The sequence below is a fragment of the Abramis brama genome, assembly GCF_963993115.1.
Source record: "Abramis brama genome assembly, chromosome: 24".
Classification (NCBI taxonomy): Eukaryota; Metazoa; Chordata; class Actinopteri; order Cypriniformes; family Leuciscidae; genus Abramis; species Abramis brama.
In genome coordinates this window covers 11,858,759-11,883,034 of record NC_139986.1, presented here as the reverse complement: position 1 = coordinate 11,883,034, position 24,276 = coordinate 11,858,759, and the positions used below count along the sequence as shown (strand labels likewise).

At 38.2% G+C, this 24,276-nt stretch overlaps 1 protein-coding gene across 1 annotated transcript in view; it reads right to left on the bottom strand.

The window, feature by feature from the left end:
* The window catches only part of myripb (myosin VIIA and Rab interacting protein b), a 276,968-nt gene that overhangs the window by 83,296 nt on the left and 169,396 nt on the right, over window positions 1–24,276 (bottom strand). Inside the window, exon 3 of the mRNA XM_084102756.1 lies at window positions 18,052–18,273. Coding sequence (XP_083958882.1) covers window positions 18,052–18,273 — 222 coding nt within the window. The remainder of the gene's footprint in view (window positions 1–18,051; window positions 18,274–24,276) is intronic.

Below are 24,276 nucleotides of genomic sequence, written 5' to 3'. Positions count from 1 at the left end.
TCCGACCATCCAAACATCTAGCCAATCGTTCTTCCATCCATCCCTCCATTTGTGTGTCTACCATTACAGTAAGTGCCAATAAACAAAAGAAACCTGTTAAAGTATCACAGCAAATAACAGAAAACTCTCTAACTGTTGTAAAACACTGTTAAACGCCTGTTATTAGAGCAGGGATTTCCAAACTGGGCTCCAAGAGAAGAAAAAATTTGAGGAAAACAGTGTAAAATAAAATAATAATAAAAAATGAAATTAAACACACAAAAAAAAAAGATTTAATTTAAATAAAATATGTGAATAAAATAAATAAATAGTCCAACAGAACAGTATAGTGAGTAGTTTTCTTCAGTTTTTTTTTTGTAATTTTTTTTTTTTCACAGTATAAACTGGGTTTTTACATATGAAAATATATAGATAGCTGCCTTATAAATTTAAGGATGGAGTCCCTCACTCAAGGATAATCAATTATATTTGAGGTCTGTACTCTGTAACATCTAATATATATATATATATATATATATATATATATATATATATATAAAACCTTGGATTAGAGAACAAAACCTTTGTTTACCCAGGGCTTCTGCTCAGCCCTTTTGTATGAGTTTAAATCAGACAACATGAACATAGGGACCCTCATCCTTGAAAACAGATCCAGTCCGAGCTGGCTGGGACACTGAAAAAATTACATGAAACAGTTTTACCAGACAAAATTTAGTCTGTGAGAGAGTGTGTGACTCACCAAACTGAATCAAAGGGTAACCACAGCACAGGAAAACATCAATGAAGTAAAGTGAATTATATCAATGAAAATATCTCTGAAGATTTTCTTCTCTTTTAAAATGTTACCTGAAGATGAAAAGAGAGCCATGTATTTTTTTCCCCCACAGGAAAAAATAAATAAAATTGCACACCTTTGTTAAAGCACCAGGGGGCTTTTCCACTGCGCAATCATTGATATGCAGAAAGTGTGAACGTGTTGGAGTGAGAATGAAAGAACAGAAACATCAATTAGAAGTGCCTTTGAACAAATGCACAGTAGGGACAAAAGAAAATGCACATTAGCATATCCTTTAATTGTTATGCATGCACTCGGTCTCCCTTCAAAGAACTGAACAATGTGCTGCGTTAAATATGTGCCCATACAACATACTCATTTGTTTTGTTTTTTTGCAAGAGAACTGCAAAAGAAAGAGAGAGAGAAAGGCAAAAAGGCAGTGTTTGCGGTACTACCAGAATTATTCACATGTATCCTAAGTAAAAAAATCAGATAATACATTGTAACAAGACTAGTTTATGTGCTGTGCTTTTTATGCTTGTTAGAGAATCACACTGTTAGCATAGCAAAATGCTAACAGCAAAAGCTATTGAAATGAATTGTTAGTCAAGTATACTGTGCACTCAGCATGATTATCCAACCCAGGCACATTGGAAAACCATGGTGACATTCCTGCAAAATTAAATCACGTTGCAATCTGCACCTGTAATCATAATTTGTGTGATAAGGAATAAAAGTTGTTGTTGTTTTACTGCCAGTAGTGTTCATTTCAGCTGGAAACTGGAAACTGCAGTGAATTATATATGCATAGGTAAGTTATTGGACCTCTACATAAATTTTAGCAGGAAACTGCAGTGAATTGTATATGAATAGGTAAGTTATTGGACCTCTACGTAAATTTGACAAAAATCTACATAGAGGCACATATTTCCAATGAGCCTATGTTGTGATTATTGCTATTTGTGTAATGCACGGAATTGCTGCCTATGTACAATGTTTCAAATCAATGAAAAAAGAGGTCCCATTTCAGTGTGACGTTTGAAAAATAGTGTGTCAAGAGGGGAAAAAGGACGAGAGACTTGTGACACTGTGACAATGAAGAATTTCAGCAGTTATGAAAATGTTTGCACAGAAGCTTGGTTCCCCTCCTTCTCTACCACAGGCCCTTCTCATCTCTTGCTTGCCCTCAGTACCTCTCTCTCTCTACCCTCTCATCTTCAAACGCTACTCTTGAGGCAAGGAGTTTGCCTTGTGAATATGAAACTGCTGAGATGTCAATATCTGGATTCACTTCAATTTACAGTCAGAGTCAGACAGCAGTGAAGAGAAAGAGGGAGAGCGAGATTGTAAAGGAAAAGATAGAAAGAAAGTGTATTAATAAAATACATAATTTTGGCCCCTATATAGAACTTTGCTATCATAAACACTCTTTCTTCATCTTATGTTGCTCTGTAAACCTTGCACACCAGAGACAAGCCACATGTAAATGAAGGTGAGAGATTTCAACATAGAACAAAATGTCTATACGAAAGGAAGTCTCAACTTCCTTTTAAATAGATCTTTAGTTTACGAACATAAACATACTTCATGCAAGTATTTAACACAAATGCTTCAAGCTACACAAACTTGATTTTGCACATTGTCAGACCGCAATTCATAATTCAAAAGGTGCTACCGCATTAGCATAAGCTGTCTTCTTCTATGGTTAATTTCCATGTCAATTACTGGTATTTGTCTATTACAGCAACAGTTTGAAGAGGATCCTGCTGAACATGTTTGCTGAACAAATTTAACTCTACTTGTTATACAACACTTGCAAGAAATTGGTGAAGCACTGGAGTTTGTGTTTGAGTACTTGCACATAATATTTCTGGCCTAAAATGCACATGTGTACGGAGCCCCTAAAGGGATGTGGTGGTGGAAATATTTTTAGGGTTGAGAGATTTTTTTTTTTTCAAATCTTTTGCGTTCCCTCGCAAAACTTTTGCGTTCCCCCGAGAAACTTTGAGTTCCCTCGCAAAACTTTTGCGTTCCCTCGTAAAGTTATTCAAAACCTGTTTTGAGCTCGGACAGACACTTCCTGTTTAATGTCCCGCTGGCAGTGTTTCAGAGCTCCGTACGTTAATGGAGCGTTTCATAGTGTTTGAACTTAGACTCAAATATAAAGAAATGCGGTCAGTGCTTAACTCAAGGAGTTCAGTGAAATTGGCAGTATTCACATAGGCTATTCGAACTTCCCTATTCTTGAGCTAAACGTTGTTAAAACACAAACGACACCTATTTACAATCACAACCTAGACAACGAGCTACAACCCAATTCTCATCAAAAAGAGCTTTATAATATTAATTTGTGTCTAAAGACGAATGAGAGACAAGTCCAAATAAGGGGCCGTCTGCAAAGTGCAAATCCCAAAACCCTTCTGCACATTTTATATTATTATATTCAATAGCTTCACTGTGACTCACTGTACTGTCACCAAATTCAGTTCACACATCACTGCTCTCCTGCTAGTTATACTACATTACTTAGTTTGATAAAAAATGCATAATTTTTATGATTATTTATTATGAAATAAAATCAATATCTTCACCCTTTTTAGAAAAAAATATTAAATTACTTCACACTGTTATACAGTGTAATGCATCAAATTCAGTAAGCAAATATAATGCAAAAGCTGCATACAGTACCAATATAATTTGTGTAAAGAATAGGCCTACTTATTTTTTATGTGCAATTACTTCCCAAACTAAGTGTTGTAGGCCTATAACCAACATTATAGCAGTGATGTGTGAACTAAATTTGGTGTGTTACAGTGAAGTTTCATAATATAAAATGTGCAAAAGCAGTGTAGTATGACCAGTGGGTCACCATTGATGTGTAAACTGAATTGGGTGACACTACAGTTTGTAACATTGAAGTTAATGACTATTTTTGTATTTTTGACTGTGAGTTGATGTGCAGAAGTCTTAGGCACGTTAGTATTTTCACAAAAAAATGGTTTTAAGATAGTTATTTATATATTTTGCTGTAGTGTGTCAGTAGGAAATATCAGTTTACATTAACACAAATTCCTTTTGCAATTAATTGTAATAATCCAATTAGATTTTTGTATGCACAAGGAGTCTGACAACAGCTAGTATGATCCAAACGGAGATCTGATCTCACCATCATCAAGTCTGTATGCAATTACACAAAGAAACAGAAGAAAATTAGACCGACTAAATACAGAAGAACTGTGACAACATCTTCAAGACGCTTGAAGAAACCTACCTGCAAAGCTACCTGAAAAATCTATGTGCAACTGTACCTAGGACACAGGCTTTTTTAAACGGAAAGGGTGGTCACCAAATATTGATTTGATTTAGTTAATAGAAGTAAATTGATAAATAAAATCTATTTATATCTTTGAGACGTTGCCGCAGTTCTTCTGGATTTAGTCTACGTTTTTTCTGTTTCTTTATGTAATCCAAGATGGACTCGATGATGGTGAGATCAGAACTCCGTGTGGATCATACCAGCTGTTGTCAGAGTGCACACACAAAAATCTCACTGGATTATTACAATTAATTGCAAAAGGAACGTGTGAAAAATGTAACACACACTACAGCAAAAGATATTAATAACTGGCTTAAAACCATTTTTTTTGTGTGTGTATGTGTGTGTGTTTGAAAATACTAACATGCCTAAGACTTTTGCATGGCACTGTATGCTACTAAAATAATATGATCAGCAAACAGTTTTAGAGATTATGCAGACAAGAGCTGTACTTGCATGAGCAGACTCCCCCACTTTCTCTGTGAAGCACGATAAATCTAACAAATTATTATCAATTGCATAGAACCCTGCTGTCGTAACTTATTTATCTCATTGTTCTCTCAAAACTACAAACCACAAAAATTTAAGTTTAAATCTACATGTTGTCAAACATAGTGCAATTTGTTTTCTGCTAGTTGCGCATGAAAATCAACATTCAACTTTTGTACGCGTGCAAATGACTGCTTCCTGTGTAAGCCTTTCCATCTCAGACTAAAAATAAAAATAAAGGAAATTACAAATGTATGTGTTACAGAATGCTGCACATGATTGGACATGCACATGAGAAGATATTGTGCTAACAAATTAAGAATTTCCTACCATAACTTAATTAATTCCCTTGTTTTATGTAAATTGTACGGTGGTGGAGAAAGCTCAATGCGCTGCAACTGAAGAAAACATGCAAAAAGGAAAAAAAAAAACAGTAGTGCAACCAAATACAAAGACGGGCTGCAAATAGCACAAAGCTCAATGCACTGCTACCGAAGAAAACACATCCAAATAGACAAAACACCAGCAAATTAAGAAAGCTGCAAATACTCTCAATGCAATCAAATACAGAAACGCGCTGCAAAAACTCACAATGTGAATTTATATCTTCAAAATCAAAAAATATCGTATCCATCGATTCATTATTTCTTCTAATTGTGACTTTATATCTTACAATTACCTTGTTTTTACTCAGAAACAGGTTTTCCGTGATTGGGATTCAACTATAAGTTCTTTAGTTACAATGTGTAAACTGACATACAGGCAAACATACAGGTGTTGGGGAATCTCCTTTGCCTGTATGCTGTCATGCCAAGCAGAAACTAGGTCACAGGGTTTGTAAGGATGGAAAAGTACCCAAAAGCTCTATACATATATCTTACGGGAAGGTGGACATGGTGAAAGGCACGAGAAGGTACTGAAAAACATGTAATATGAGAAGTTTTCAAAAAAGTATATGTAATATGAGATGTTTTTAAAAAAAAGCATATGGTCAGAGATTCTCCACCAACAGAAAGAAGGCATCGGGGAAGGTGTTTCTAACAGTGGCAATATCTCGAGGAGGAGCAAAAAGATAACTGTATGGATGCTCATTGGGTACCTAGCGATAAGAAAAAGGTATAAGACCTGAAGGCTGACCATTGTAAGTCAGATGGCCAGCTGGCATCTCACTTTATTGTTTGTTCAATAAAGTTAATTCTTCTGAGACCTGGAACTTCGACTCTGAAAGATGTCTTTGAGACATGAACCAAAGACTTTAAATCTGCCACGACACAGGTGGCACTCTCCACACCGTAAGGGTTCCCTGTACGATACAATGTACAAAATTATATAAATCTATGACACTATGTGGCTCTTTTCAGGTCGAATACTGCATTCAATAGCAAGGACAATGGAAAACCTTTAGAACCGGAGCTCTTTGATCATTAGTCAAACATACTCATTCACACAAATGCAGAGCATCTTTCTACATGGGGTTGGATCCAAAAGGGAGAAACAATGCAAGAGACACCGAATAGGACTATGATAGAATGAGGTTAGTGAACTGAATGTAACAGAATAAAGCCTTATGACACATCAGCAGGTGCTCAGAAAACAGATTCCTGATGTACTGGGATGGAACTGCAGGGATACAGGTAGGTGATGTTTCTCAAGCGGCACTGCAACTGGGATTTAGTGAGGCACAATGGGCAATTGAGATTACTAGAATGTGCAAAGAAGTATTTGTGTGCTGAAAGAAAATCCACCAGAATAATCATTAACACTGCTTTGGCCTTTCAAGCCAGTAAAACCCTACCTAGATTGATCTGAACAGGAGACAGAGACTGAGAGAGGGGAAGATGAGAAAAACAAATAGATAGATAGATAGATAGATAGATAGATAGATAGATAGATAGATAGATAGATAGATAGATAGATAGATAGATAGATAGATAGATAGATAGATAGATAGATAGATAGATAGCACCAGTATCTTCTTGGGGTACCTGTTAGGATGTTAACCATCACAAAACAGGTGTTCATGACCATTTCATTTGTGAAAAAGTAAGGATGAGTGAGGATAAGCAGTGCTAAATTGGATTTACTGCTCTGTTAAACAGAATCACTGTTCGCTTGTTGGCCCACCTGCCGCACACCTCTGTATTACTGACTTCCTGTGAGGCCTCATGGGACTGAAAGCACAGAAATCAGGTGCTGACTATGTTGTTGTGAGACTCTTGTAAAATTAATATTAAGTTTGAGGGCCCTATATCATACACCCGCCGCAAAGCGGCTCCAAGCACGACACAAATGTTTTTTGCTAGTTTCAGCCTGACACAGTTATCATTTTCACGTCATGCGCCACGTTGTTTAAAAAGCAAATGCATTTGCGCCCATCTGTGCGCCCATGGGCGTGCTGGTCTGAAAACGAGGTGTGTTCAGGAACATTGTTGGAGACCTGCAGCGTGCTTTCTATATAGTAATTGAGAATAAGTAAAACTGTCACACTGATGAAGGCAAAGATTCAAAACGTTTGTTAACTTTATCACCTGTCTATAATAAAAGAGTTTTAGAGTGCAGAACGTTTTTGCATTTTCGCTTGCAAATTCCACCATGTAAATAGCAAATCCACCATGGCACGAGTGCAACTGGCTTTTAAATGGAATGGGAGATGAGACTCTGATAGGTTTGTTGCATGTTACGCCCAAAACACAACCATTACTCATTAGGAGAATTGGGACAACCCTTTTAGACCATGCAGACCATTTTTCCTGTCATTAAACTAACAAAAGTGGATTCGGACACGCCCTAAGTGCACTTGCACCGTGTGCTTTAGACCATGTGCTTAGATCGTTAAAATAGGGCACTGAAAGTCTAAATTCTAACCCTAACCCCATTTTTTAACTATTCATGCTTTAGATTTGGACATTTTTTAACATTTTACTTTTTTTTACCTTTTTTTTTTGCAAACCATATTTTGGCTAATCCACGCCTTGGTTGGATTCAGTCCCCAGCAAAACAAAGCTGTTGATCTTGGCCAACATCATTAATCTGTGTGTTAATAAAAACGTTAATGCTAAATGTTAATGCAGTGAAAGAGAATCAGGTTAATATTCATTAAATATGTGTGGAGGAGCCTGTGTGCCTGACAAAATTAAATACAGCAGCTTTGCAGCTAACCCAGACTGACAGCTTAAACTCATTTGGAGCAGACTGAGGAGGGGAGGGGGGGGGGGGGGCTTTCACTAAATTAGCAATTTCTCTGCTTTAGCCCAGTCAAATTTTCCAAAAAATAAGCATTCTTGTGTAATAAAAAGATAATAAAATACCTTTAACAAAGTTCCTGCAAGTTGAAGGGCACTTTCATATGCCAACAAGCTTTTAGAGACATTAGGTTAGAATTCACTCAACCTTCTTTCTTTCAGCTGCAGTGGCTGACCCACAACTAAAAATACCCCTCCACTGAAAATGAACAAAAGGAAAAGAGAAGTTTTCTTTTCATTCGTTGTATCCCTCCTGGGCTATTCTCTCCCATCCTTTTAACTGAGACCAGAGAAAAGAGAGAATAAACAGGCAAGCTGTTGGTGACACTTCAATTTACGGGCTGCTTCAAGCTATAACTCAGCGTTTACAACAGCGCCACAGTCACAGAAATACACACATGCGCAACTAAAAAGCCAAAACCAATCAGGCAGATGGAATACCAGTGCCTTAGATTTTCAAATAAAACAATTGCTGGAAGTGTGTCTAATCTAGATCAGAGAAGGCCATTAGAACATATAGCAGCACCTCTTCTAAAACTGTGCCCTTGGGTAAAGGACTCAGCCATGCATTATCGCCGGATATACTCGGCAGAGCGGATCATATCTAATGTGTGTTCTTTTGATTATATAACCGTGTCTGCTGGATGACTGTAATATGATTATGGGCAGCAGAATAATGAAGTTCTGGATTCAAATGCACTGACACATCAAATGTATGTGTTTGGCAGATGCTTCCAAAGCAACTTAGCATTCAAGATACATTTTATCAGTTTGTGGGAAAAATCTTTTGTGCTACAAGAACCAAAACCACGCTATAGGAAGCGTGTTCTTTCCTAATACACATGCACATACTGCTGGAAGAAAAAAAGTAATTTATAGAGATGAATGATTCATTATCAGGTATTTCTTATGTCTTTAAATAGCACAGAGGATAATCCTCATCCATTAAGATGTCAGATATACACTAATGTATCCATTACCTCAAACCATGAATGTACACATTAAAGCATTACCTCAAATGTACCATTAATGCTAATGATAATGAAGGAAAAGCCATTGTTAGTCTTTCATGAGAGAATTTACTTGAGAGATTGTCATATGGTATCTAAGAGAGAGAGAGAGAGAGAGAGAGAGAGAGAGAGAGAGAGAGAGAGAGAGAGAGAGAGAGAGAGAGAGAGAGAGAGAGAGAGAGAGAGACTCTTTAACTCATTAAAGAGTTAATGATATACGCCACAGATGATATACGCCACAGAGATGATATACGCCCTACATGCTCATGATAGTTCACATTAGTTCATGGTTGGCACCGAAATGCACAGTAACAAATAAAAATTAGCAATAAAGCATACAGAAACAGCCTGTCAACACAATATGACAATCACACATTATTTTCAAGTCCCTTTTAAAACTGTTTAGTTTCATGCAGTATTATATTTTTGCAATATTATTTTTTCAGGCCATGGGAGATGTTAAACTCCAAATTCATGTTTCTTGTTTCATAAAACCATTCTGTCACAAGTCTTGCTGTGTGTATTGGTGCATTATCATGCTGATACACGGCACCCCCTTCAGGGTACAATGTTTGAACCATTAGGTGCACATGGTCCTCCAGAATGGTTCGGTAGTCCTTGGCAGTGACGTGCATATCAAGCACAGTAGGGAACGCCATGATATTGCAGCCCAAACCATCAATGATCCTCCTCCGTGCTTCACTCTGGGCACGCAACAGTAGGGGGTTACACCTCTTTAGGACTTCTCCACACCGCAACTCCCATGGATGTGGGAAAGACAGTGAAGGTGGACTCAGAGAACAATACATGTTTCACATTGTCCACAGCCTAAGATTAGCACTGTTGGCACCAATGGAACCAACATTTTGATTGGCACGAGTGACCAAAGGTTTGGCTATAGCAGCCCAACCATGAATATTGACTCTGTGGAGCTCCTGACGAACAGTTTTGGTAGAAACAGAAGTGAGTCGATGTGAGCATTTAATTCTGCAGTGAGTTGGGCAGCTGTGGTTTTATGTTTTGGGTACAATCCGAGTAAGTAGTTTCTAATTATTGGGCAAAAAACCTCTGCATCTATTAACCTAGAATACTGTCTAACAATTGATGGCTGCTCTGTCAAGTCTTCGTCATAGGTTAACAACCTGGGTGTGCTCTTTGATACCAATCTTTCATTTGAAAGCCACGTTTCTAGCATCTGTAAAACCGCATTCTTCCATCTTAAAAATATATCTAAATTACGACATATGCTTTCAATGAAAAACTGCTGAACAGTTAGTTCATGCGTTTATGACCTCAAGGTTAGATTATTGTAATGCTCTTATGGGCGGTTGCCCTGCACGCTTATTAAACAAACTCCAGCTGGTCCAACACGCAGCAGCTCGAGTTCGTACCAGAACCAGGAAGTATGACCATATTAGCCCTGTTCTGTCAACACTGCATTGGCTCCCTATTAAACATTGTATACATTTTTTAATATTTGGTGATAACTTACAAAGCACTAAATGGTTTAGCTACCCCAGTACATTATAGTCCTTCACGTCTATTGCGATCTCAAAATTCTGGCCAGTTGATAATACCTAGAATATCAAAATCAATTGCAGGCAGTAGATCCCTTTCCTATTTAGCACTTAAACTTTGGAATAGTCTTCCTATAGCATTGTTCAAGAAGCAGACACAGTCAGTTTAAATCTAGATTAAAAACACATCTCTTTAACCCGGCATACACATAAAACATTATACATTTCTATTATTCAAATCATTTAAATGATTATTAGGCTGCATAAATTAGGTCACCCGGAACCGTGAACACTTCCTATAATACCCGATGTACTCGTTACATCATAAGAAGAATGGCATCTACGCTAATGTTAGTCTTTCTGTTTATTCCGAGGTTTATTGTAGTCAGCCGAATCCGGGCCGTATCCAGATCAGATGGTGGACCTGCGCCTAGACACGACCACAACGCATGATGTAGTCAGCTGAATCTGGGCCGTATCCAGATCAGAAGGTGGACCTGCACGTAGACACGACCACAACGCATCCCTGAAGTGTCAGCAGAGATTGTGTCAACTAGACTCTAGTCTCAGAACTAGGCACTGATCCTCAACAAACCCATACCGGCGTGCTGACTACGATATTTAACCAGATGGAACTGGATAAATATTCTGAATGTTCTGAGTCAATCTGACTTCTGACCTGTAATGCTGCCTGAATCATAATCATACACTGTTCGTTCATTGGCCAGAGGAGAACTGGCCCCCGACTGAGCCTGTTTTCTCCCAAGGTTTTTTCTCCATTCTGTCACCTGATGGAGTTTTGGTCCCTTGCCACTGTCACATTTTTCACTTCTGTCTTTTGGCTTGATTAGTTGGGGACATTTAATATTCAACAATATTATTGATCTGCCTGCATTGACACCATTTTGAGAACTGAACTGAGCTGGACGATGACATATATAAAAATGAACTAAATTAATAACTTTTTTACAACATAACCATTACTGAACTTACTTAAGCTGGACTATGACGCTATTTTTTTCTAGAAACAAACTTTGTTGCATTATTTTCCTGTTATCACTGTAAAGCTGCTTTGAAACAATCTGTATTGTAAAAAGTGCTATATAAATAAAGGTGACTTGACTTGACTTAGTACCTGGACATCCCTTTCAGACATCTTTCTCTTGCGTCAAAAGTTACTCTTGCTGGATGTGGTTCGTGCTACGTGGTGGTATGCCGACATTACCCTGAAAAACCATAGCTCTCGATACACCACAAAGACTTGCTGTCCTGGTCACAGATGAGCCAGTGAGACACGCAGCAAAAATTTGTCCTCTTTTAAAGTTTGAACTCTGATATGTCACCCATTATGTTGTGTGGATTGCAATATTTTATGTAGAGCTGTGCTATTGCTCTGCTAATTCAACACTCACCCTCTGCTCTTACTGATGGAATGTAAAGTCAGTGAAGATCGGCCACCAGGCCGCACATACTGTATATAGGCGTGAAACCACCAACATTATATTGGCCAGTGTTTCAGTTTCATTGTCCAACCCCTGTATATACACAAGAGACTTCTAACAAAAACATCAAAAATCTTACCAACCCCAATATATATATATATATATATATATATATATATATATATATACTTTACTTTACTTTATATACATTACTCCAGTCTTCAGTGTCACATGACTTGCAGCTCAAGAAACTTTTCTTATTATTATCAATGATTAAAACAGTTGTACTGCATTTTTTTCAGGATTCTTTAATGAACACCATTTATTTGAAATTGAAATATTTTGTAATAATATTAATATACAGTGAGGAAAATAAGTATTTGAACACCCTGCTATTTTGCAAGTTCTCCCACTTAGAAATCATGGAGGGGTCTGAAATTGTCATCGTAGGTGCATGTCCACTGTGAGAGACATAATATTAAAAAAAAAAAATCCAGAAATCACAATGTATGATTTTTTAACTATTTATTTGTATGATACAGCTGCAAATAAGTATTTGAACACCTGAGAAAATCAATGTTAATATTTGGTACAGTAGCCTTTGTTTGCAATTACAGAGGTCAAACGTTTCCTGTAGTTTTTCACCAGGTTTGCACACACTGCAGGAGGGATTTTGGCCCACTCCTCCACACAGATCTTCTCTAGATCAGTCAGGTTTCTGGGCTGTCGCTGAGAAACACGGAGTTTGAGCTCCCTCCAAAGATTCTCTATTGGGTTTAGGTCTGGAGACTGGCTAGGCCACGCCAGAACCTTGATATGCTTCTTACAGAGCCACTCCTTGGTTATCCTGGCTGTGTGCTTCGGGTCATTGTCATGTTGGAAGACACAGCCTCGACCCATCTTCAATGCTCTAACTGAGGGAAGGAGGTTGTTCCCCAAAATCTCGCAATACATGGCCCCGGTCATCCTCTCCTTAATACAGTGCAGTCACCCTGTCCCATGTGCAGAAAAACACCCCCAAAGCATGATGCTACCACCCCCATGCTTCACAGTAGGGATGGTGTTCTTGGGATGGTACTCATCATTCTTCTTCCTCCAAACACGTTTAGTGGAATTATGACCAAAAAGTTATATTTTGGTCTCATCTGACCACATGACTTTCTCCCAGGACTCCTCTGGATCATCCAAATGGTCATTGGCAAACTTAAGACGGGCCTTGACATGTGCTGGTTTAAGCAGGGGAACCTTCTGTGCCATGCATGATTTCAAACCATGATGTCTTAGTGTATTACCAACAGTAACCTTGGAAACGGTGGTCCCAGCACTTTTCAGGTCATTGACCAGCTCCTCCCGTGTAGTTCTGGGCTGATTTCTCACCCTTCTTAGGATCATTGAGGTGAGATCTTGCATGGAGCCCCAGTCCGAGGGAGATTGACAGTCATGTTTAGCTTCTTCGATTTTCTAATCATTGCTCCAACAGTGGACCTTTTTTCACCAAGCTGCTTGGCAATTTCCCCGTAGCCCTTTCCAGCTTTGTGGAGGTGTACAATTTTGTCTCTAGTGTCTTTGGACAGCTCTTTGGTCTTGGCCATGTTGGTAGTTGGATTCTTACTGATTGTATGGGGTGGACAGGTGTCTTTATGCAGCTAACAACCTCAAACAGGTGCATCTAATTTAGGATAATAAATGGAGTGGAGGTGGACATTTTAAAGGCAGACTAACAGGTCTTTGAGGGTCAGAATTCTAGCTGATAGACAGGTGTTCAAATACTTATTTGCAGCTGTATCATACAAAGAAATAGTTAAAAAATCATACATTGTGATTTCTGGATTTTTTTTTTTTAGATTATGTCTCTCACAGTGGACATGCACCTACGATGACAATGTCAGACCCCTCCATGATTTCCAAGTGGGAGAACTTGCAAAATAGCAGGGTGTTCAAATACTTATTTTCCTCACTGTATATCTTAATATTAAATAAAATGAATATATGTCTTGACAGTCACTTTTGAACAATTAAATGTGTCCTTGCTGAATAAAAGCATATTTTACACATATTTCTATTTATTTCCACACAACAAGGTTGGGAGTTTATGTGAGGTAAAAGCCTTCAAGACGGGGTCAAGTAAGGAGACAGAGCCGTTTTTTTCTTTCCAGACGGCTTCCTCTCTGTCAACTCAGATTACAGAACATTTAAAGCTGCTCTTCTCTCTTCAATTACTGTCATTCTCATCCTTGGGATGCTTTATGACTGCCCCATGTCCCTGAGGGTATGCACACTAAAAGCATCTGAAAATCTGTATTCCAGTTATAGTGTTCAGGTAATGTTCTAAATATTAATTATTCTGATAATTATACTTTAAACTAGATGACATACTCTAAATATAATGTGAGTGTGTGGTGCTGCCACAATGCTAGTGTGTTCTAGATTCTTACTGGCCCAAGTCATTGCTCACTATCAAGTATATATGGTATTAAGGTCTGACTCTGATGCCTCCTTCTAAATAAACATGTTTCATAAATAAAAGCCAAAGGCACATCATTTCAAATGTTCATGTCTGCTGTGCCAATGGTACAGAACGAGTTCCACACAAAATGTAATACCCTGAATCTAAATATAAAAAGACACTACCATTAAAAACATTAAAATAAACAACAACAACAACAAAAACAGTGATTTTTGAAAAATGCTTTTTTTATTCAGCAAGGATGCATTAAATTGATCAAAAGTAACAAAGTAAAGACATTAATAATGTTACAAAAAAAAAGAAAAATAAAAAATCCCCTGGTTTCACAGACAATGCTTAATCTAGTCCCTAGACTAAAATGCATGTTTGAGCTGTTTTAACTGAAAGCAACTTGCACGGATATCTTAAAATATGTCAGTGCCATTGTTTAAGATGCACACCAGTTTTTTTTTTTTGCGTTTTTTTTTTCTGAAGCATAAATGAATACTTAAATGCCCTAATTGAACTAAGGCATAATCCTGACTTAATCCAAGACCTGTCTGTGAAACTTGGCCTATATTTCAGACAAATGCTGTTCTTTGACTTTCTAATGACTTTCTATTTATCAATGATTCCTGAAAAAAATGTATCAAGGTTTCCTACAAAAAAAGAAGGAAAAAAACCTATTGAAAGCAACTGTGATTTCTGAAGGATCACGTGAAACTGAAGACTGGAGTAATAGCTGCTGAAAATTCAGATATTACACAAGAATATTATATTTTAAAATGTAATAAAATAGAAACAAATTATTTGAAATTGCAATAATAAAAAATGTTTTTACTTTATTTTTGATCAAATAAATGCAAATCTTTTTTTTACAAATCATCCCAACTTTTGAATGGTAGTGGTGTTAATGTATATTGTAAAAAAAAAAAGCTGCTAGAAATGTGTCACACACACACACACACACACACACACACACACACACACAAACATTTCAAAGGCTCATTATGACATTGAATTCAAATGGGAAATCTGGTGGTTTAATTTCACAGATGGATGAAGGTTATGCTGAGAGAGACTTTTCCTTACATGAAGTTTTCTAGAGGTTTCTTCTCCGCCTCTAGCTTTACACAGATTTCTTGTATCTTTCTTATACACCCACCCACAGAGTGGATGATTGGAGCAGACCTCAACCTATTACGCCTGTCAGGCCCCATCTGCACATGCAAACAAAATTATTTCACCATCTGTGTGTTGCACCATCCAAACGCTCACGTCTGTGTTGCTGTCTGAAGCTTACAAGATGCAGTGATACTTAGTGACAGAGCAAAGAGACCAATCACACTTCAACTTCAAAATGGCACAAACATAAACATACACAAACACGAAAACACATTTTTTCACAGTTAAAAGAGAACATGCACTCTTATGATGTGTTACTGAACTTGTTAATGCACTAAGTGTAAGTGTGAGTGAGTGGAGATGTGTCACTGTAACATCTGAGTCAGCATCTTTCTCTCTCACATACGATACATCTACAAAAAAGGAATGTTCTGGGTTAATTAATTAAATATGACTAGCAACAGCATCTGTAACAATACCACAGACAATAAATTTGACTTTTACCACTCAGTTTACCACCCATTTCGATCCACTAAAATTACATCTATAACATAAAATTAGATATTCTGCGTAAAAAAAGTAGTCCCACCGAGAGGGAACAAATTTGGCTTTATAGATCTAAAAAAAAAATATTTATTTTTTACATGGAAAATGTAATATAATCACTACAACAAACAAAACAACCCCCCCCCCCCCCCCACAAATTTCTGTGTTTCAACCCTCTGTAATATCTTGCACCATAGACATCAATTTAATTGTGTAAGTGTAATATATTTTTTCACTTGTTTTTAAACAAGAAAGAGAGAATATTATCTGTGGAAATATCATGTCACAGATCGGACGCTGCCGACAGAAATGAACCTGTCTTGAACCCGGAACATTTCTTTAATTACAAACCCCCAAAAAATGCTATTATATGCTCTTTACAAAAGCAATTTAAATGCTTTCCTTATCACCCGTAGATGATCATTATAGCAAAGAAAAAAAAAAAAATTTAGATGGTGTTATTCATCTCTCTCAAAAGGCCATCTGACTACATAACCACATTAATTTTGAGTAAGGCGTAATTTCATTCCATGTTGGCATAATCGGTTTTGTGAGTGGAAAGCCGGTGCTACATCTCTTGAAATATTGCCAAGCAAGAGACAAGGGAAACAATTATTTGCTTATACCATGAAATACATGTTGATATCTGGTCGTTTGAAATCTGTGAGTCTGATTTTTCATACAGTGAACATTTCATGGAGGGAACATGAAAGGAAAATCGCAGGGAATTAATCCTGGTGGAGAATCCACGCCTCGGGCATGGAGTGAGTGTACGTGAGAGAAAGAAAGATATGAAGAGAGAGGAGGAAAGCAAATAAGACAGTAAGCGACAGCGTGAGCAAGAAACAGCTAAGGATGATGGAAGTATTTTCCTGATTGATTCATGTCGTGTTGCAAACCACTGATTTACACCCCTGATCACTTTTAAAGGAACAGTTGTTCTAAACCTGTGTGCTGTCATATTTACTACATTAAAAAGAATCTTCAGGTGGTCTTTTCCATACAAGTCATAATCATCACAATCATCAAGCTTACATATGTGTTAAGATTCTCCTTTTTTGTGTTCCCCTCAAAGGGTTTGGTATTGACATGAGGGCGAGTCAAATATGAGAGAATTTTCAATTTGGGGGATGAATTATGCCTTTAACACAAACTCTATCAGGTCATTTGAACCACACAAACTATAAATCATCAACATATGCTGCAGATATTCTTACCATCTCTCTTGCTACTGCAGCCTCTCCTTATTTATCCCGCTCTCTCCTATCTTTCCAATCTTGCTTTCTGAAACACGCTTACACACCGCCTCACACACACTGTCAAAATTCCAGTGGACTATGCACATATTCAGCAGTCATTAAGCCAGCATTTAGGAAATCAAACACAGTTATCACACTCTAAAAAAATGCTAGGTTGTTTCAACCCATGTTTGGGTCAAATATGGACAAACCCAACCATTGGTTTATATTTTTTAATTAAATTTTTGAACCCAATGGTTGTGTTTGTACACAGAGTTGAAACAACCCAGCATTTTTTAGAGTGAAATATCTGGAGACACTAAGTATAGGGCTCTAAGCAAAAATGCTACTGGGAGTGACACAAAAAAACACCAGACATTTAATATGTTGAGGCAAAACATTAGCAGCTTTACAAGGAATAGCAGGGAACTCCTTGAGATGTTGAAGTCGATGATGAAGAAGAAGGCAGTGGTCCCCAGTGCTTCCCAACCTATTTTTTCTTAAGTGTCCCCACAGCCCCATCAATAATGCTCAAGTATCCATTCATAAACACCAAACTAGACAAATGTGCCTTAAGAACTATAAATAAAACCATTTAGTGTAACATTTCAAAATGATTAATCGCTTAAAAATAATCAAGCAATAATGTATGTGTAAAACAGAATCACATAACATACACGTTTAATTTATTTCCTTATTTCCATGTGCCCCTTACAACCTGCTTGAACGATGTGTGTGTTGCCGCGTACCAGCAGGTGTGGTGTCTCCCTGTCCAGATGTTATTCCATAACACTGTGCATTTTGTAGCATGTCCATTTCTCTGGAAGTACATATGTGGCCCCTCTATCCTTCAGTGTACACGTTTGTGCACATGTACGTGTTCGTGTGTGACTAAGGACACTTACCTGCTCTTTTGGCAGGCGGCGCAGATATAGCCCCTCTCGCTCTGGCTGTAGGTGCAGCAGGATTTGCAGACGTTGTAGTGGCAGTCCAGACACGGGCGCTTGGGGTTGAGCAGGAAGGCGAAGGGAGAGCAGCAGCGAATGCAGCAATGCTCGTTGAACTTGTGCTGCTTGGACAGAAGCAAACAACGACTGCCCTCCTCCTCCAGCTCCTGCTTCATTTCACTACAGAGAGAGACAGGCGGGATTGGAGGGGAGGGGTTGGTGGAAAGCGAATGAGAGAGGGAGTGGGAGGGGATAAAGAGAAGGGGGGTGTGAATGAGGGGATGGAGAGAGAGAGAGATAGCGAAGGAGAAAGGTGAGCAAGTGCATCTGAAGGAGAGGCTGAAGGCACACAGTCATGCAGAATAATTGGAGACGCTGCGAGGAATGAAAAATTAAAGGGAGAATAATTCTGGAGAACAATTATTCTATTCCTTTTCTCTTACTAAAATTCTGTTTACACACGTACACACACGCACACACAAAAATACAGTATGAGGATAAGGGCTTGGTCTAGGATTGAAAAACAGACCACACAGCAGATTCCCACTGTATAGTTGTGAAACCTAGCGAGGTGCCTTCTAAGTTGCAGTTTACACAGACAACATTCTATTTTTTGCATTCCACTGCACTGCTCTTCCATTGTTTTTCTATGTAAACATGCGCGTTTTACCGCTGCGCTCACATTCCGCTGCTCTCACTTTTGCAGCATCTCGCGATTGGCGCTCAAGTTAAAACCTTTAGAAAATGTGTCTTTAGACCTCGCGTTTTCCCCCCATTTCACTGCCCTGCATGTCCCTCCACAGTTGGACCTTGTACGGTGCAAGGACGCGGCTTTCCAGGGGGGGTGTACTATCAGGAGTATGTTTTGTTTCATTAGCCGCGTTTCCACTGTCGGGCCAGTGCGAGCCAGGGCTTTAAACGGGCCGTCCCTGGCTAAAGAAATGTAGAAATGAGCCACACTGCATTTCCACTGTCGGGCCAGAAGCTCCACAGTGCTTCACTAAAACACACCTGTAACACACCACTCTGGAACAACGTCAAACTAACCCATTATTTCACCAACAAATGGAAGTTTTATTTTTAAAAAAGCACAAAAAAAACCCCAAAAAACATTGGAAGTTTTATCAGAAAACTAATCAGAAAGAAATCACTGGAAACTAGCGTGATCGCAAAACAAACATGACCGTTTGCTGGCATTTTTGTTGTTTACTTGAATATTTAAAACCCAAGAATCGATGTTTTACCACAGGTTTACAATAAAAAGTGATACATTGATCATAATGAATTAATTTGTGTCAAAATTTCACATTAGTCACACAGAAATAAAGTGGTTTACCATTAGGTCTATTTAAAAAAAAAGAAGAAATTGACCTGTTTAAGAAAAGTCTGTTTCTGTTTATTTGGTAGTTACAGGACATATTTACATCACATTTAGAAAGAACAATAATTTCTACAAATATTCCACCAAAAATACGACCTGCGGAGCTTTAGCACTCTCTCCCAGTAGGCTATACAATTTCAGTCAGAGAAACAGAGGAAGCTCTGCGCTTTGTTTGCGCTTTCCTCCTTGCTCAAAAAGTGTGGTGCTGTGCTGCGTCTCGCCATGTTTACCTCTACTTCGTTTACTTCCGGTATACTGCACGCGGGTTTTTGTATGCGCCGTTTCTACTCAAAAGACCAAGATTCCTTGCGAATAGCACATGCGCAGAACACAAATCAATGTTCCTTTTGATGGGGATATGCCGATACGCGTTTACATGACCAAATATTCGGGTTAGAAAAGGGGTACCCCAGGGATCATATCCGGGTTTTTAAAAACCGGGATATGAGCATATTCGGGTTTTTGCCGGTGTTTACATGGCCGTGCGCGACCGGGTTATTGCTAATATTCCGGCTTTGAACGGGTTATTGGCTGCATGTAAATGTAGTCAGTGTTAAGAGGTTGTTTCCTGTGTTTTGCTATTATTGTTTAATTAAAGACTATTTCCTGGTATTCTCCTTCATCGTGTGCTTCCTTGCAACAGATACCCTTGACATAGGGTCACAAAGAACAAATATTGGGTAAAATAACCTATTTTTTAGGGATGGCCCGATAGTATCGGGGATCGGCCGATACTGTCCTCATATACTCGTACTCGTACTCATAAAAATTCACCGATACCACGTACATTTTGCGAAAGGAAACTGGCCGCCGCGAGTGCTTTGTCGAGGCATAGACGCGCGAGCTGGTCGAGCACATCCCTTTAAACAGACAACAGTGGAAAGTTTGTTCATTCGGATGTCAATGGTAAAGAAAATAAAACGAGGCATGTAGCTTATTATTAATGTTAACTGACGAGAGAGAGAGAGAGGGGGAGAGAGAGAGAGAGCGCGAGTTGAATGCTTTTGATTGCTGATTGTTCACTCAGCACATGTTATTTGGATGAAAACTAAATCGTATATGTAAGTAAAGTAAAACATGAACTGTTACCTGATTTAAGTATAACGAGTGGTTCCCTACATTATTACAGGACGTGTGCAGGTCAAGAAGTTCCGTGAACGCAAACATCCGCGCGAAATACTGAATTATTGTCTTTCACGTCTTGCGCTTGTACGGACGAATACACACAAAATGATGTAAAAACGCCCGTCTTGGCGAGTATCCTATAGTAAACAAAGTTGGTTATATCTCAAATGAATGTAGCATGTTCAAATGCGGTCCGTGCGTTCGGTCTTAAAGGGGCAGCAGTCTAATAATCCTGCTTCTGTGTTTTAATGTTAATCAAACAAAGGACAAAGAAATACTCACTGCTCTTGACTAAATAGGCTATCCTTTTCAACTTTACAAAAATATCCATCTATAATTTATATGAATATGCTTTTTTCACATTTGATTACTTTATTCAAATTTCTGTACCTGTTAGATCTACCTGAAAAACTCTAAAAACAGTTTATTTCATTTGTAGTCTTTCTTTGTTCTATTGTATTTATTTGTCCTATTTGTAATTCGATTGTTTGTTCTTATTTTGTTACTGACTGCTTACTTGTTTTAAATTCACATTAATTAGGCAGGTAGTTTTTGTTGTAGTATCAAAATTGGATTAAATAATTGATATTTCACTGGTTTTGACAAACATCTGAACCACTGACCCAATCCTCAGCACTGAGCCCTGCTGGAGCTGCTCTAAATATGTGCTGTGCTATTAAATGAAAGATACAATATGATAGAGCAATAGAATGAACAGTGACAGTAACAGAAGCTCATACAATGCATTTTAGCAGGCTTAATTAAGCATGAAAATAACTGAAAGAAATATCTATTTGATGAACAAATTAAGCCAACTAATATGATTTATATTATTTTGGTTTATCTACTAATACATTTAAAAATTACAAATGCAGTGAAAATTCAGGTATCGGTTACGGTATCAGTATCGGCGAGTACCAAAAATGAAAGTATCGATATCGGACTCGTTCGGCAAAAAGTGGTATCGGGACATCCCTACTATTTTTCTTTTACAGTGTCTCGTGCATGACACCAAGGGCCCTATTTTAACAATGGTCTAAAGCACAAGCGCATTTGGGCGTGTCCGAATCCACTTTTGACAGTTTAACGACAGGAAAAATGGTTGGCGCGCCCGGCACATGGTCTAAAAGGATTGTCCCTATTCTCTTAATGAGTAATGGGTGTGTTTTGGGTGTAACATGCAAAAAAACAATGAGAGTCTCATCTCCCATTCCCTTTAAAAGCCAGTTGCGCTCATAGTGGTATATGCAAGAAGAAAAACAGAACGTTTCTCTAGCGAGGAACCGGATCTGCTCGCGCGTGAGGTTAAAGCATACGAGCAGACCATCTAAAGGACAAAGTGTATTTATTATCTTTAAATAACAAAATAAATATTGCGCCATTGACTTTAGACCAGGTTTTAGTTGGTCAATGGTGCAGTCTATTTCAGTTGCTTCACAATAGCAACGCGCCAACAATGCACCTGAACACACCTCGTTTTCAGACTAGCACGCCCATGGCTGCACAAATTGGCGCAAATGCATTTGCTATTTAAACACCTTGGTGCAGGACGTGAAAATAATAACTGCGTAGGGCAGAAACTAGCAAAAAACACTTGCGTCGCACCTGGCGCCTGGGTGTATGATAGAGTCCCACGTTCTAAATCAGGGGTGTCTAAACTCGGTCCTGCAGAGTTCAGTTCCAACTTGCTTAACTTGCTTTGTAGCATGCCTAGTTAACCCATGATTAGCTGGTTTGTTTATTGTTTGTCCCTGGATTGTTGGTGTGTTTAATTGGGGTTGGAGCTAAACTCTGCAGGCCAGTGGCCCTCCAGGAGCAGAATTGGACACCCATGTTCTAAATAGTTAAACTTTTAAAAATGAGTCTCTAGACTGTGCTCTTTTTTTCCATTTCACTGCCTCACGTCTCGTGTTTTCAATTAAAAACAAAAACGTGTTCTGTGCTTTTTAAAGCTGATCTTGTTTAAACTTGACACTGCATCTTAAAAACATGACACACAACACTGAAAAAGCAGTGAGACATAGCGTGACTGCCAAAGATGCCCATCTAGCACTTTTACATAGACAAACAATTAAAAAGCAATGAAACAAAACGTATTTTGTGTGAATCTACACTAAGAATCTGACTAAAACTATGTAGGAGGCTACATAATTAAGTTGCCTACCTTTTGGCCTACCTTAACAGTCTTTGCGTAGGGAGCAAGTCTATGATCCCATTGAAATGCTGCCTCCGTAGGCAGCTCACAGGTCAACCAGCTCATCGGGAAAAGTTCTGATGCCCTGACTCACATGCTATACGTTTCACTAGGCAAATGAGCAATATATTTAGTCAACCCACCGTTAAGCGCATGAGTGTGTGTATCAGCACAAACAAATGATCATTCCATTAAATTATTCTACTCTACCTGCCCTCCAACTCTTTGCTTTCCTTTTCAGATATTCAATATTTGAAACTAGATGTGTTGCTTTGATACCCAGACAACAGGACGCCTACACACAAAGCAAGCTGTTACGTTCCAGAGAAACATGCCAGACCAGTATCAAGCCTCTTGTTTCAGAGGAGGGGCTAGAAATTATATTTACCACAGTGGGGTTTAAATTGTCCTAATTAATTGTGGAAAGCTTATGAAGCAAACACTGTAAAGCCATGTGGATGAGAAAACGATTTTGAGGGTTTAGGAAACACATGGATGCCTGTGAATGCACACAATGTGCGCAATATTCCAGTACTTCAAAAGCATAAATTCAGTCTTAGAGATGTTTAATTGGACGGGCAAGCTCATATCCCCGATTGTTACATTTCGATTACCTTTGGCGGTGTCATCTAATGCCCACTTAAAGTTAATCTTTAAAAACACAAATAAGTTAATAACACTGTTAAATGTAATCTTTAGAAAATATCTAAATAAATATCTAATAAATCCATAAATTTTCATACTATATATACATTATATTGTTGTGATGCCTAAATTCACTTGAAGCATTTAAAATGATTACTTTTTAGTGTTTTTATTCCTTTTTATTTTGACAAAATATATAATTGTATTATCAGCTGGCAGGACCCTACAGCTGGGATCAGGGCCGGAGTGGTATGCATTCCCACCAACCAAATATACAGAATCATAACAAATTACATATAAACTTCTTCAGCATACATTCTGCAATCAAACGTACGAATAGGCACAGCTGACAGACAGCAGTATGGATTATGCTTTTCTATGAAATGTCACATTACACCACAGTTGCAATTGAGTCCACTGGAGGCTAGTTACAGCTGAACCCAAGTGCAGTTTATTTAACATAATCCAAAGACTTGACTTGACTTGACTTGACACAAGACTAATGACCAAACAAGAAACACCAGAACACAATGAAACAATGAACCAATCAAAACGTGACACATAAGACAAGGGAAGAACAAGACATGATCATACGAGGGCAAGGAAATCACATGACACAGGAACCATGACTGTGAGAAATTACAAAATAAAAGAAATTAAACAAAAGTGAGCCAAAACCAAAACAAACATATACATATACAATCAGGAATAACATATCTAAACCTGAACTGGTACAACAGTAGTCAAATGTATATGCTGCCTGCCGGGAATTACCCCGATTCGCCACTCTGGGCCTGGTTGGGACATTGGTACATCTGGCATTGTCAATGACTTATTT